The sequence below is a fragment of the Pseudochaenichthys georgianus genome, chromosome 4 (assembly GCF_902827115.2).
Source record: "Pseudochaenichthys georgianus chromosome 4, fPseGeo1.2, whole genome shotgun sequence".
NCBI classification, from domain to species: Eukaryota; Metazoa; Chordata; class Actinopteri; order Perciformes; family Channichthyidae; genus Pseudochaenichthys; species Pseudochaenichthys georgianus.
In genome coordinates this window covers 24,807,846-24,822,191 of record NC_047506.1, presented here as the reverse complement: position 1 = coordinate 24,822,191, position 14,346 = coordinate 24,807,846, and the positions used below count along the sequence as shown (strand labels likewise).

General features: G+C 38.7%; 2 protein-coding genes across 12 annotated transcripts in view; both read right to left on the bottom strand.

Annotated features, from left to right (window-relative positions):
• The window catches only part of dlg1a (discs large MAGUK scaffold protein 1a), a 107,773-nt gene extending 105,657 nt beyond the window's left edge, over positions 1–2,116 (bottom strand). For both annotated transcript variants that reach the window (XM_071202928.1, XM_071202929.1), the window contains exons 1-2: positions 2,040–2,116; positions 623–793 (exon numbers count right to left, since the gene is read on the bottom strand). In XM_071202928.1, the coding sequence (XP_071059029.1) occupies positions 623–793; positions 2,040–2,058 (190 nt within the window). In that variant the 5' untranslated portion in view covers positions 2,059–2,116. The remainder of the gene's footprint in view (positions 1–622; positions 794–2,039) is intronic.
• Positions 2,117–8,201: 6,085 nt separating this feature from the next.
• The window catches only part of lrrc7 (leucine rich repeat containing 7), a 131,452-nt gene continuing 125,307 nt past the window's right edge, over positions 8,202–14,346 (bottom strand). For 5 of the 10 annotated variants that reach the window (XM_034081726.1, XM_071202927.1, XM_071202923.1 and 2 more), the window contains 2 exons: positions 12,741–12,815; positions 8,202–11,384 (listed from right to left, as the gene is read on the bottom strand). In XM_034081726.1, the coding sequence (XP_033937617.1) occupies positions 11,283–11,384; positions 12,741–12,815 (177 nt within the window). In that variant the 3' untranslated portion in view covers positions 8,202–11,282. Of the gene's footprint in view, positions 11,584–12,740; positions 12,816–14,346 lie in introns of all 10 variants that reach the window. The other 5 variants (XM_071202926.1, XM_034081729.1, XM_034081728.2 and 2 more) reach the window with 3 other exon arrangements.

The window sequence follows — 14,346 nt, the reverse complement described above, 5'->3', positions numbered from 1 at the left end:
TCTATTCTACCATAGGCCTATATCCAAAGATTTTTTAAAGTTTAAAAAATAATTGTATTAAAGTTTTGTTTTTTCATGTGATATGTTCAGCACTGTCATTAAGGATAGGGATATTTTGTATTATAAAACTACCATACAGGTCATTTTGACAGTTTTAAGAGATGTCATGTAAAACTCCAACCTGTGTAGATATACATTATACCATAAAGGATATCAGAAGCACAATTTTAGATATTTTAAATTTGAAAAAATGAGGTGCAACATAGTTGACAATGAAAGTCAAACATTTGACGCAAATAACATCATTGACTGGACACATTATATATTAACCATCAGCACTATGCTCATTTCAAGGCAGAAGTGCAAAATTCCATTTGATAATGATGTGCAATGATGTCTACATGTCATACAAATTGTCAACTAGGTTACATGTCAACTAAGTTACTATAGTTATTACAGTACTGGGTAACTTAGTTGACCGGTAACCTCGTTGACAATTTCCCTATTTTGACCCATCATTTCAATGGTAGGCCTTGCCTGGATGACCACATGTCATTTTCAATGGATGTATAAAGGAAAAGTCACGGGCAGCGTATCTGAAAATTCAAACTGATGTCCTTACCAAGCAGAGCACTGAAGAGCTGACTTTGGAAGACATTGATGACTCTGTCCAGAGACTGCTGCAGCTGCGAGTCCTCCTCCACGCCGCCCTGTTTGCTCCGGTTCTGGTTCTGCTGCCTCTGGTCAAGTTTAGTCCGGTACTGCTGTAGAAGCTCCAGGGCTCGCTGAGCATCTAAATATAAAAATATACATGTAAATAACTAAAACCTTTTTATCCCCATGAGTAATGACTCAGATACAACTCTCCGGGCACTCTTATGTAGAGCAAGGAGATAAATGTGCATTATAAGCCTCCATTAATTGAGGATTAGTATGGTTAAAAACTCAGACCTCACAAGGTCTTCCTCAGGGTGAAGCTAATATAAAACAGATTGATAATACCTGGCTCCGTTAATAGTGAATGTGGACACAGGTGTGCCTGAAGAATGTTTTCTTTCGGTTTCTGTCTCAGCAGTTTGTTAGTGTTTGACATGCCATGCAAATTTGACAGCAACTCAAAATGAAAAATATTTCTTCTTTCAGTACTTTGCAAGGTTGTAGCAATTGTTTGCTCAAAAAAGGGGGAATTAATGTGCATGTTTTACCCTTATTTTAAATAAAGCGGAACAATTAAGTGTTTTATTTTATTTTTAAGTCTAATTTGAAAGCAAACAGAGGAAATGTGGCTATTTATTGTATGTTATAGAGTATCTTCATTATGTGGAATTGGACCAACTGTTACGTGTTATTATTATGGCTTTTTATTTCTAGGGTCTAATGCAAAGGGACATGAGGGCAAAATAGTTTGGTGTGAAAGAAGGAACAGACTACATTCCAGGCTCTATGGCACACTGAACAGCTGATTAAACCGGAAGCACTGAGAGTATTGCATCTAACTGTAACCAATGCAACTTGCTTTGAATGCCAAACAGTCTGCCCATGTAATATTGATCGTTTACGTTCGGCTTAGTCTATACAACCACATACATCAAGCAGAACGTTTTCAGATATGAATCATATATTATATTATATTTCATTGCAATACTTTACTGTAATACGGCATGCAATCAACTATAGGCAAAGTCAAAAATGTTGAGCTGAATTCCCCATATTTGCAGTGCATACCATTCAGCAGATTTGTAAAAATGCTAACGTGGGTGGATAACTTGGATGCCGAATTTACCACAGTGTGTTAATATTAAGTAAAATATTTTTAATGTATGATACGATGTGTGAGTGCAACAATTAACAATTCAGCAGTAAATTGACGGTTTGTTAGTGAAGTTTCGCGAAATCAAGGGAGCTTCGTTGAGTTAAAGCGACGTCAACGCAACCTTTTCAGAGTTGTAAAAACCTATGTTTTAGATATTGTTTGTCAACATAAAATATGTGGTGGAATACATTACGGAAGTAGAGATGAACACTTCAAAACTATTTACCTTTCTGTCGCACAGGCATGGTGACACGCTCAGTCCTTCCTCTCACGGGGGCTGGTCTCTGTGTCGATGTGATAGTCTCTGTTAATGCAGTGTGTGTCTGTCCCGGGACAGCCTGCCTCCAAACTGGGAGACCAAACTGACACCACAACCGTCTACACCCACCTGTCTTTTTAATCACAAGGGATGCTTTTTCAAGGTGTTTTTAAGTCCAAGAAAAGCCGTCACAGCGGCGGAGGAAGAAATGAAGCGTTGGTATCAAACGTTGACAGTCACCGCGTGGACTTAGTACCCGGAGCTTGTTTTCTTTCTCTACTTCTCTTTCACTTTTTACTCTTCCTCTCTGTCTGGCTTTGGAAAAGCTAATGCAGTCCATTTCTTCATTCAGGTGACTTGACTCCAACACGCCGTCGGACCGGTTTTTTGGCGGATGAACACACAATCACGCGCGCGCGAACATACTCACACACTAAAGAGTCCCCAAAAGATTCACACACTGATGCACACACCTCAAAACACAAAATAGCTATTGTGGGTCTCTGCTTGTCATCGTGTTTTGTCATGTTAAAAAGCTAGTGTGCAGAGCATAAACGCCAGGTTTATTCCAGGGCAAACACTGGATCTAGCCTACATCTATTTTAATCCACTCAGCTCTGAGTATAGATTTAGGTTTACAAACACTGATTGGTCTCCCAGAGGCAGATATGTTTAACTTGTCCTCCCCTATTCCCTCTGTGTTATGCTGCTTCTGATTATGGTAGTTTCCATACAGCACGTGTTGACTAAATTGGCACAGATATGATGAAAAGGTGTGGTCAGATATTACAGCAAGAAGGTGGAATTTGTTTGCATCTGGTCTATCTGGTCACATACAAATACACAAAAACACCACCTTAATCCAAAAAGTAAGGTGTATTAGCAGTGGCGGTTCTAGACCAATTTTACTGGGGGGGCCAGGCTGGGGCCATGTTATTTTCTGAGGGGGGCACAATAAATGCAGGACGACAAAGACAGTATGAAGTAATTGTGCATAAGAAACAGTGGTGGCGCCAGAGATTTTCTTTTGGGGGTGCTGTGGGGTAGCTTGACGTTTCATAGAGGTTGCTCAAACATGTAGGGTTTCCCATTAAGTTACCGGGCGCTACAGTGAAATGTTCTACTGCAACACTCCCCACACACACATACACAGTACACCCGCGACTGTTACAATGAAGGCTATTTTTACAAGTGGGGGGTGGACCTAACATCCTGTAGGGGGGTCCGGGGGCATGCTTCCCCGGGAAGATTTTTATTTTTATATTGAAGTCAAAAGCATCAATCTGGTGCACTTTGAGAGCAACATTAAGAGATCTATGGATACATCTTTCAACACCCATATGAAACAGAACTGTAAACAGATTTTCTTTTTCTTTATGGATATTTTTAAATAATAAATCACTCCCCTTTTAAACTGTATTCTTGTTTTACTGTCAAATAGTATGTCATAACTGTTTTTAATTTATTCTCTTGTTTTTTTACAACTATAATGATCATATAAACGTGTGCCTCAGAAATACTTATTAACATTAATCGTGACCAAACCGTTTGAGACCCACTGAGATATCTTAGACTAAAAGTTAACTATCTAAACACTGAGAGAGTCCTTTAGCTCACCTGAGCTGAGGTTATCTGAGACTCTCAGTCTGACAGGAGAGAGTTCTCCCTCCACCTTGTTGTTGAAAAAGCTTCTTATATCCGTTAGCGTAGCTAGCTAGCACCAGATGCTAACCACAACGATCTCCGGTACCGTTGCGCACTCTCTCTCTCTCGCGCACGCACACAAAATGGCTTGTGCAACACACAGAGCAGAGATTGAATGAAACACAGAGACCCAGAAGTAGGCTACTTGTACTGTAGCATATTATTTCCGAATCAATCATTTTTCAAATTATGAATTTCACACATAAAAATAAAAAAAGACATACATTTCTTGAGGGTGCTTAGGTGGTGCTATGGCTATCCTAGGGGGAGCTACAGCACCTCCTAGCGCCCCCTTGGTGCTGCCTATGATAAGAAAACTATGCAATACAGTTATTGGTATTTGTTTCAGTACACATATTTATTTCAGATACATTACATTACATGTTACTTGTTGGACGCCTTTATCCAACACACAAAGGCAGTGATAGGGGGGCACTGGCCCCCCCTAGAACCGCCCCTGTGTATTAGGGGGCTCCAATTTCAACGTCACAGGTGTAATCCCACCATCTGCCTGGGCAGGTCTACCCTGTGTGAGTTTGGTAGTATTGTCATGGTAAACAGCTGTATTGTGTTGATTGGAGTAAAAGCTTCTCTGTACTAGGCTTGTCCCTATCTCCCAGCCTAGCTCCATGTCAAATACCAGCGCCTAGTTTTCCCAAAACGATGCCTCTTAAAGGTGGGGTAGGTAAGTTTCAGAAACCGGCTCGAGATACACTTTTTGTTATATTCCATGGAATGCTCTTAACATCCCGATAGCAATGAATATCTTAAGTGCTTTGACAAAAAATCCATAAAAAAATGTCATCTGTGGAAGCCGTAATATTGTAAAGAGTACGACCAATCCGTTTAGCAGCCCTGTCTGTCAGCCTTCCATCTCGTGCACGCACACATGTATCTCGTGCCCTCATTGGGCGTGCATTGCAGCAGTACTTCAATGACTCGCCAGCAACAGGCGGCCACTTTCACCAGTCTGCTGACGTCATGTGCGCGTTCATGTGTGTTGGAGGAGGTGCTCTGTAAGGAAGTCTGAAGGAAGGGGCGGATTCTTTTCGGCTGTGTACTTTCAAATTTTAGTGCACTCGAGCCGGTTTCTGAAACTTACCTACCCCACCTTTAAAGGAGTGGACCTACAAAATGAAAGAATACCAACATCCATGCCTTGTTAAACAGAAGTGGCCCAGTGAAAAATGTATTCAATACACTTTAGCAAACACAATTGCCAATGCCACTGTATATCAAACCTCCTACTTTGAAACCATTGGAATCTCCCAGCATAAGAAGAGCTAACAGTAAACTACATTTTTCTCACAAAACTATGACCCACGTTTTCTTATTGTCCTCTAGTCATTTTATAATCTGATAAATCAAAGCTGAAAAATATGCCTTTTAACAACTCCAAAACTGTCACCTCCACATCTATACTTAAGCTGTGTTTTGTCAGTCAGGACTTTGAATGTGTTCATGTCAATGGGCTAAACTATAACTATAACATGTCAATATATATTTTCACACTAGTGGATACAAAACACAAAATACAAAGTGTACCTTTGTACTAAATATGTAGTTTTACTTTAATCCCCCTAAGCTAACTGGTTCCCCATACTTGTGCTAAACTATGCTAATACATTCCTGTGCACTGGACGAACAGAGAGGAAATTGATATTGATTTTTCTTTTCAAACTGTGGAAAACAGAGCAAGCAAGTGTTTTCCCCTATTTGTGTGAGTGCATCTTTTCTGTCATTTGTATCAGCGGCATATTTAGACTACTATTTAAACTTGTATGATACATATTAATCTAAATCCAACCTTGGCATTGGAGAAGCTAACTTTTGTTAAAGTAAAGTAAAGTGTGGCAATGCAACACTGATGAACGATCAGTTCCATCCTGCATGTTGGACACAATATACTGTCTGTCTGTAGCCTGTACTGTTAAAGGACTGCTTAATCTGCATACACACACAGCCTACAGCAGCTGAATGCAGGTCATGCAGTCAGTCTCTGGTATTGTTATTGATCAGGTCAAGAGCTTATTGATAGCTTTGGTGGGTGCACATAAAAAACTCTCGATCTGTATCTTTCACACACACACACACACACACACACGCACGCACGCACGCACGCACGCACGCACTCACACACACACACACACACACACACACAGTGATGCCTGCATAAATAATGAGCCAGCGTGGGGAGAAATATATGCATGATTATGGAAGTGGGTTGGTCAGACGGCACACATAAGTATCTTTTTGTGCAAAGCAGTGTGTATAAGACAGAATAAAGTAAAAGGGAACAAAAGGGAGTCATTCTGCTTTCATCAATGCATGTGTTTGTGTGTGTACTATTACCCTCTATTGTTAATTGTCCTCCTCTAACACGTAAGCAGAGCTGTTCTATTGAGAGCGATGATGCCAGTAGAGAATGGTACAACACAGATAGAGGAAATAATTATCAGCCAGTGACACCTTTCTTATAAGAACATCCATAAATAAAACTAACAAAACATCACTGTAATATTCCATGCATGAAAGTAGAAGTACAGACATTACATCAGCAAAACATACTTAACCCTTGTGTTGTGTTCAAAAGCTGTTACCGTTCATGGTGTTCGCGGCTTAATTTTGACCCATGATTTATCTCAGTCCAAAACATACACAAAAAATCACTATAATCCAATATTGTTTTAACTACATCATAACTAACTTATCATGCATTCATAACCATACAATCCTGTTGTAATTTAATGTTATGGCCCAAAACACATTACACCCCATATTGCACACATGCAATACGTGTTCAGGTTCAAGTGTTAGTGTACATATTATTTGAGAAAGGTCGAGTTCCCGTGGGGGGAGGGGGGCAGAGGGTGGGGAGACCAGGTGCATTTTGCGAAAGATTCTTGTTACAGTGGATGAAAGGGGTGGGGCTGAGGTGTCTAAAGTCAAAGATGAATCTTGATTGGGCCAAATTTGACCTCGAGTCACCCAAAATAATTCTGCTGGGTCTCCCCAGACCCGAACACCAAATTATACACTTTTCTTTTTAGAGACCTTCAGACTTGGCAAACATTTTCAAAATCAGTTTTGTAGTGTTTATATAGCTGTTGTGGAGGATATCATAAAGCCTTGTTCCGATAAAAAAAACTAGAGCATAGTTATTATATAATTTTAACTTGAAACGGGTCACGGGAGACCCGAACACAGCATAAGGGTTAAAACACTCATTTTGAAATGTGGCTTATTTTTATGGGACTATTATGCCTATACCCAATAATGTGCAACAGCATCAACATCATTGTATTGTTGAAGCTGGTTAATGTGGATCTTACGTTTCAGTCTAATCGTTACCAACAAATCACATTTAAGTGCATGAAAGTAGTCGAGTAATAATTAAAATATTGGCTTGTAAAATGGGTGGTGTAAAGTCACATTACAATGTCTTAACTGGCCATAAACTTGACTAACTATTTAATTTCCTTGTCATTATAGTCCATCAATGAATGATAAGGTTGTGAATCAAGGCTGGTTGTGAAATCCAGATGTAGACAGCAGTAAGAATCTCTCATCATACCAATTACACTTTTCATACAAACATCACAACTGGTTTAGGACTCAGTGAACGCATGAACAAGCTCCAGTTCTGTGTTCAGCCAACATCCATATGTAATTATAATCAATCAATGACAGATACTTTTTTCTTGCATGTCCAGTGTGCAAAATCCATACAATTTTAATACACAATACTTACCACAATATGCCAGACCTTTTCATTGTTTTTTGTATCTGTTTCTTGAGTCAGACTGACAAGCTCGACTGTACCTCTGTAATCCACGGCTCAGATAAATGTCAAGAAATAGATGGGACGGATATAGAGGGATGAGAAGAGTCAGGCTGTTAGACTAATGGACAGAGAGACAAAAGAGCATCTGCTGAGAGCTTCTACAGACTTTAATCCACAGAGAAGCAGAGGGAAATGAAATGTCCTACAGACCTTCTAAGGCCATTGTCATCACTCTCCAATTTACTTTCTTCAGCTCATCCCCTTTACTGTGCCTCTCTTCTTTATCCTACTCATCTCTGTGTATTCTTGTATCACTTTATCCCTTTCTTTTCAGTGATTTTCTACCTCTCTCCCATTTTGTTTCTTTATTTTTGTATTTCCTTTCTTAATCTGGGCTCCTGCCTTGCCCGTTTTCTCTTTATTTGCAAAAAATTTCAACATCTCTAAGAAGAACATCATTCCCTCATTACTTTCTTATTTTCTAATGACCTATTTTCTCCCTTCCCATTCTTCTTTTTTCTGAACCCCCCTGTTTTTTTCTTCCTCTTTCTATGGAAATAAGGCATACATAAATACAGAAAGAGAGATATCCCTCTTTTCCGCCCTCAAGTAAGAGCTCAGTGCAACAGGAGGAACCCATATTACCAATAGTGACATTTTTATTATTTGTACAATAGAGACTTTAGTACATTATTCAAAACACTTCTTATATACTGAAAAAATGGTACGTCCCAAAGCCCAAAATGGCTCCAGTATAATTGCTGCACAGCATTTTTTCTATTTTATACATATATTATTTTTTGTAAAAATTGTATCTTAAATAGTATGTACAGATAGCGTCTGCAAAATGCATTCTAAACACATGATATATATTATATATACTTCTGCAATTACATTTCTCCGCATTAATACTCAAACTTAAAACTGGAAGGATTTCAACTTGGATGTGCAAATAAATAAATAGTTCTGTTAAATCGTCACTAAAATTTGTCCAACTTAAAACTCGACAGCAGTTCTCTCTTCGGAGGTCAAAGTACTTTTTGTCACACAACAGAAGAAGCAGCATTCAAGTTGGGTAGGTGTAGGTACTGCAGAAAGCATGAGTACATTCACAATCAATATGAGTCATTTAAATTGGATTTCATTCACAGCTATGTACAGTGACACCGCCCATTTGTTCAGCTCTTATGAAGTTTAAACACATAGAAAATGACTGTTTTTTTATAGTCATATACATATATATATAATATATATTTGTATAACACAAATTCACAATTACAGTAGAAATACATTTTATACAGCTTTGGATAGTACATGTGTAGGTCTCCAAGTCATACTGTGCGTACTTCCATCCATTGTTATAAGTGTCATTATTATAAAATATCACAATTTTTGAGCAAAGCTAAGGTATATCAATATATTTAGAAAGAATTACCTGAACATGTAGTAAAAAATAATTATATTATCAAACTGTTTTCTCTGTTCTCATCACAATATCTTTGATATTTCAAACTCGAAATAGCATCGGGTGCGTACCTGGGGTTAAGATTAAGTCTCTTAACCCACAGGACTTCACTGTGCCATTTTGTGTCCCTTAAATTGAATTAACTCAATTCTAACGCTTATTAAGAGGGTTGACACAAAATGGCCACAGGATGACACTGTCACATCAAGTAAAAGCAAACAACAGTGATGGATGTTGTTTTGCTCTGGATGAAACATCAGATGTTATACAGAACAAAACACAACTCACTGTCAATGAAACGTCTTCAAGAACTGTGTTGCATTCACACAAAGATAGGAAATTAACCTCTAACCTCTTTTTTTTTATTTAAATCCTGCGTTCAATTCTGTCATGTCTATTCGGGGTCTGAAGCATGACCATGAAGGCCAGAGCTTTCTTGCTCCAGAAACATCTCTCAACACAGTCAACATTATTTCTCTTCCTACCTACACATAATTTGAACATTAACCATCTAAGTTGGCAGATCCAAATTCCCATGTTCACCTAGTGATAACTAGCATCTCATCCGATTCTCAAACTGAAATTTAAGGTGTAGCCAAAAGCCTTTGCGGCACAGATCAGATCTTCCCCTGATTGTTAAATCTGATTTGCTGCAGATTTACCCATTAAGATGGTATTAATGCTGACTCTTGTTGCTTTCTTCAGGGAGGCCAGAGGTCAGGACTCAGCAGAGTGGATGCTTGGATTTGAATACCAGGCCAAATATTAAAAAAACAGTGTCTTTACTCACTGTGATCCGATCAGATCTGGGCCACAAAGAGGTAAAGCTCTGATGTTTCAGGCCTGTGTTAATACAACCAGAGGGGCAGAGGGTCCATTTGGCACAAAGGATAGAATATCAGTCTCACTGAAACTCAGTGCTATAATACATCTAGAGTCTCCTACAGAGAAGAGATCTCTAGAAGCCAACAGAAAATGGCTGGCTGACAGTGACCAATGATATGAAGAGCATGCTGGGATTTTATCATACAACTCAAACAGCTAAAATATGATGTAACATTGCTGTAACAATACTAGAAAACGGGACTTCAAAATATGATTAATGTTACAGTGTTTGAGTTTGACTGGTTTTATTACAGAGATCGATTGTAAAGTTAGTCTCGAGTATAGACAGGGCTTCATTACGAATAGTGCACTGAGCACCATTGCATATGTGTTGTGTATGGGGGCACATACGTTGACTGTATATGTGTGTTTCGCCTGTTAGCTCATGTGCATGGCAGTGTGTGTAAACATTAGCATGACTTGCTCGGTAGATGGCACTGTGGGACAAGTTAGGCTCTGCTGAAAATGTCAATGGGCCAAGCCTCAGGAGTATTGCTTAAGCTTTTTTCAGCATAGGTGTGCAAGCAACACTTACAAAAAAGAAAGAAAGAAAACGAGTAGCAGTAATGAACTATCAACAGTGTTTTCTTTACATAAAAAAAATCAGTGGTATATTAAAAAATTGTCCATTTGGAGAAATAATCCCTGTATGATCATAAGAGAGGATTCAGAATGTGGTTTATCAACAATATTTATATTAATCCTAAACTTTTAAGAGCTGTCGTTGCAGGCCCCAAGGAAAGTGCAGCTCTTGAAAGCTGCAGCTTTATATATGTACACAAGGCAGACAAGTTTTCTGTATACTGGAGGAAATAATACCTGCAAAACAGAACAGAAGACAGCTGAAAAGAATGAAAACAAAATAAGACAAGACAAGAAAGAGAACCAACAGAAAACAAAAGATAGAACAGAAAGCGAAGAGAACATCGAGGAACAAGGAAAGTGGATCATGTGCTACACCAAACAAAAATCTACCGTGGACAGCAAAATGAATGGCAGTGGAGAAAAGCAAAAATCCAAAAAATAACCGTAGACACTGAATGATGAGATGCCTATAACAAACCACAAAATCCAAACTGCAGCAGCCCTGTAGGAACTCAAAGTGTCTTCTTGTGGTCTGTCCAGCCGTCAATCAGATCCCTGACTGCCGGTAGACAGAGGAGCCGATATGTTTCCTATAGTACATTTGGCACTAGTATTTGCCTTTGGTCCAGCAATAGGCAAATAAATGTCTGTGTTCCCCTAAAAAGGTAAAAAAGGCGGCTCATTTTTCAGTTCCACAAGCCTCCAGCGGAGGGCAGGTGGGATGGCATGGGATGGCGATGAGCAGAGTAGAGAAGCGTTGTTGTTGTTGTGTTTGTTTGTTATAAAACTATTTTTCTCTCAGAACCACCAAGTCCACAGTCGGCTGGAAACTCTTCAGCAGAGAGACGGCTGTCTCGTGCTCCATGTGTACAAAACTATGTCCGTTAGCCTGCAAGGCAAACACGCAGCACGGTCAACAGCATGTGTGTGTGTGCAGGTATGTATAGAGAGAGGTATGTGTGCAGCAATATTCCCATACATATGTCTATATGTGTGTGTGGAGGGATGGAGGGCCACTGCCATCATTATCTCAGTAACACATCACTGTTGGGGAAAAGAGAGAGAAGAGGAGGAGCTACACAGTCATGCTGTAGAGGGAGAAAGGGTAAAGACAAAAAAGGACTTTTAGATGAGTTCATCCAGCTAAACTGTACATCTGTGGAGAGAAGATGAAGGGGGAGGAGAGAGGGGAGGAAACATATGAGGAACAGGGGTTGAGGAGGGGGTTAAATCTGGCATGGTAAAAAGTATGTGTCTCATTTAGACCTCACAGTAAAATCTTTACAATTTGAGCTCAGCACTTTGGAATAATAGCAACAATTTAGGTATAAATTAAGTTATTATTTTTGAATAATTTGTTTATTGTTTATTGATTCATATTGATTGAAGCAGGAAGTTATTTTAACAGCTTTTTGTTGGCCCTGGGATAGTGACCCTGCAGGATGTACAGTATTTAGAATATACTTATAATGTTTGCTTTTTCACAATTTATAATTGGGAATTAATAAGCATTTGCTTCCTCCTGCTCTCTTTCAGACACATATGATTTATTATGAAGACTTTTTTGTTGTTGTTAAATATATAAATATTATCATGAATGTGGATAAATACTGTATTTTAATACGGTATTCTGTTTTTCACATTTGTTATTTTTTATTCTGTTCGAAATAAAGATTGAAATTAAATTAAATTAAATTAAATAATAATAAATGTGAAAAGGTTGCTAGTGTTTATGACCACATTTTATCCAAAGTTAATGCATATACATCGCAATTACAATGAGATAATGTAGATGGGTCTTACTGTATAATGACCCTGATAATGGGTACAAACTGAAACCTTTTTTCAGGTTGCAACCAACAGTCATTTTTATTATCAAGTAATCTTCAGATTATTTTCTGAATTAATCGTTTGTTCTATAAATGTCATAAAATACTGAAAGATGCACCGTAGTTACTAAAGATCCAAGGTGGGGTCTTTAAATGTCTTGGTTCGTCAGTCTAAACCCAAAGATATTCAGTTGAATTATGATATAGAACAAACAAGAATAGGAAATCTCCATATTTAAGAAGCTGAAAACAGTATTTTCTCCCGTCTTTGTAGAATAGTCCTTACCGGCTAAGAGCACAACTTCCTTTGTTTTTCCTATCGAATGCTTTTTATAAAATAAGGGAAGGGTTGGGAAAGTAACAAAGGGGAGAGAGGGCAGGATGTGGCCGTTTGACGATGAGTGAGAGGATGTTACCTGCAGAATCTTGTCTCCGGGCTGCAGGGTGGAGGTGGCGGGCCCGTCATGCTGTACCCTAGTAACAAAGATACCCTATAAGTCAAAATGATACACCGTTAGGACAACACAGGGACACGGTGGTTTAGAATCTTTGCCTTTCTCATTCTCATTCCATTATCCACCCCCCAAAAAAATATAAAATTTCTGCCAAAAGGATATGGGCTTTTCACCAATGCATGTTTTACATTTGGAGAGGCATGCAAATTATGATGTTCAATTGTTTGAATATAATTTACAGAGGCAGAGTGATACATTCCCTACAAAAAGACATAGATTACACATGTCAAAATGTTTGTTTTATCTATTTATAGGGATAAGGACCTGGCATAGGCATGAAGTTAAAAAGGGAGCAGAATAGATATGCTGTAAATATATAAATAGATCAAGAAGAATAGTTGTGGGTGGGAGTAGAGGGGGTACTAACTAAAGTAGGAAGCGGGGAAGGTAGAAGATATTTTATCCCCCATATTTCCCCCTGATAACCCAAGGCAGAGATTGTAAAAACACCAACATCTTTTCACCGGGAGCTGAAAGATGTTTTTGAACACAGAAAGTGTCGGACGATGCGGCTGTGTCGACTCAGTGTGGTTCAACAAGGTTGTGCATGTGTTGAACACACAAGAGTGAGCTTAACAGAGCAGGTTAACAGGAAGATGTGGTAGTGACAGTGCAGTGGCACCTTCATACCACAGTCTGTGCGTGAAAGCAAGAACAAACACATATATTGCATGTTAAAGAGGTGTGTGTTAGAAGTATTAGTTGTGTTACAATTGCATTTGTACAGTGAGCCTCATATGTGTCTACAACCAGATGGTACATTTTGTTTGTCATGATTATATTCAATTAATGCCAGTTTAAATGTGGATGGTTGAATTTACTTTGATATTGAAATTGATATGGAGCTCACTGTAAATTGTGATTGTTGATATGCTGAGCATTTTGTAGCAGTAGTCACAACATGTAAACAGTTACACACTACAAAGCAGTTGCACATGAAGCTGCAGCACCCTGCAAAAACCTTCCATCTTCAAAATGTCAGATGTTTCTGGACATTTTTAAAAATATTTCAGTTTTTCAGCACAATATTGGGGAAGAGGTTTTTGCAGCTCAGTGATAACATATATAAGAAAGATAGATGCTATCCACAGCAGCTCAGTGTGCAAGTACAGCATATTAGGTAATAGCAGTACAGACAATTGGATTTTCAAACATCCAGGTCTGAATGTTAGAAACGTTCTGCTCCTTAAACCCCATCTTCTCTTCCTTAACTAAGAAGCTAATACATCAAAGCCGGAGATCCCAGTCCTGTCAATACAAGAACTGAGTCAACGTCTCCACTTGCTGAATCCTAATCAGCCAGAAGTGAAACTGACCCAGCGGCTTGGAGTTTCTTAGCTAGTCCTTTAGATACAAATTTAGAAGATCATCAATTCTTTTTCAGAATCCCGATATTGGATTGTAGCAAGATTTCCAAAGGATTTTCAAACACTGAGAAATCATTAGGGATCTAAACTCTTAGACAACTTGTCAGATACAATATGATAAGGAAACTGTTCTGGAGGTG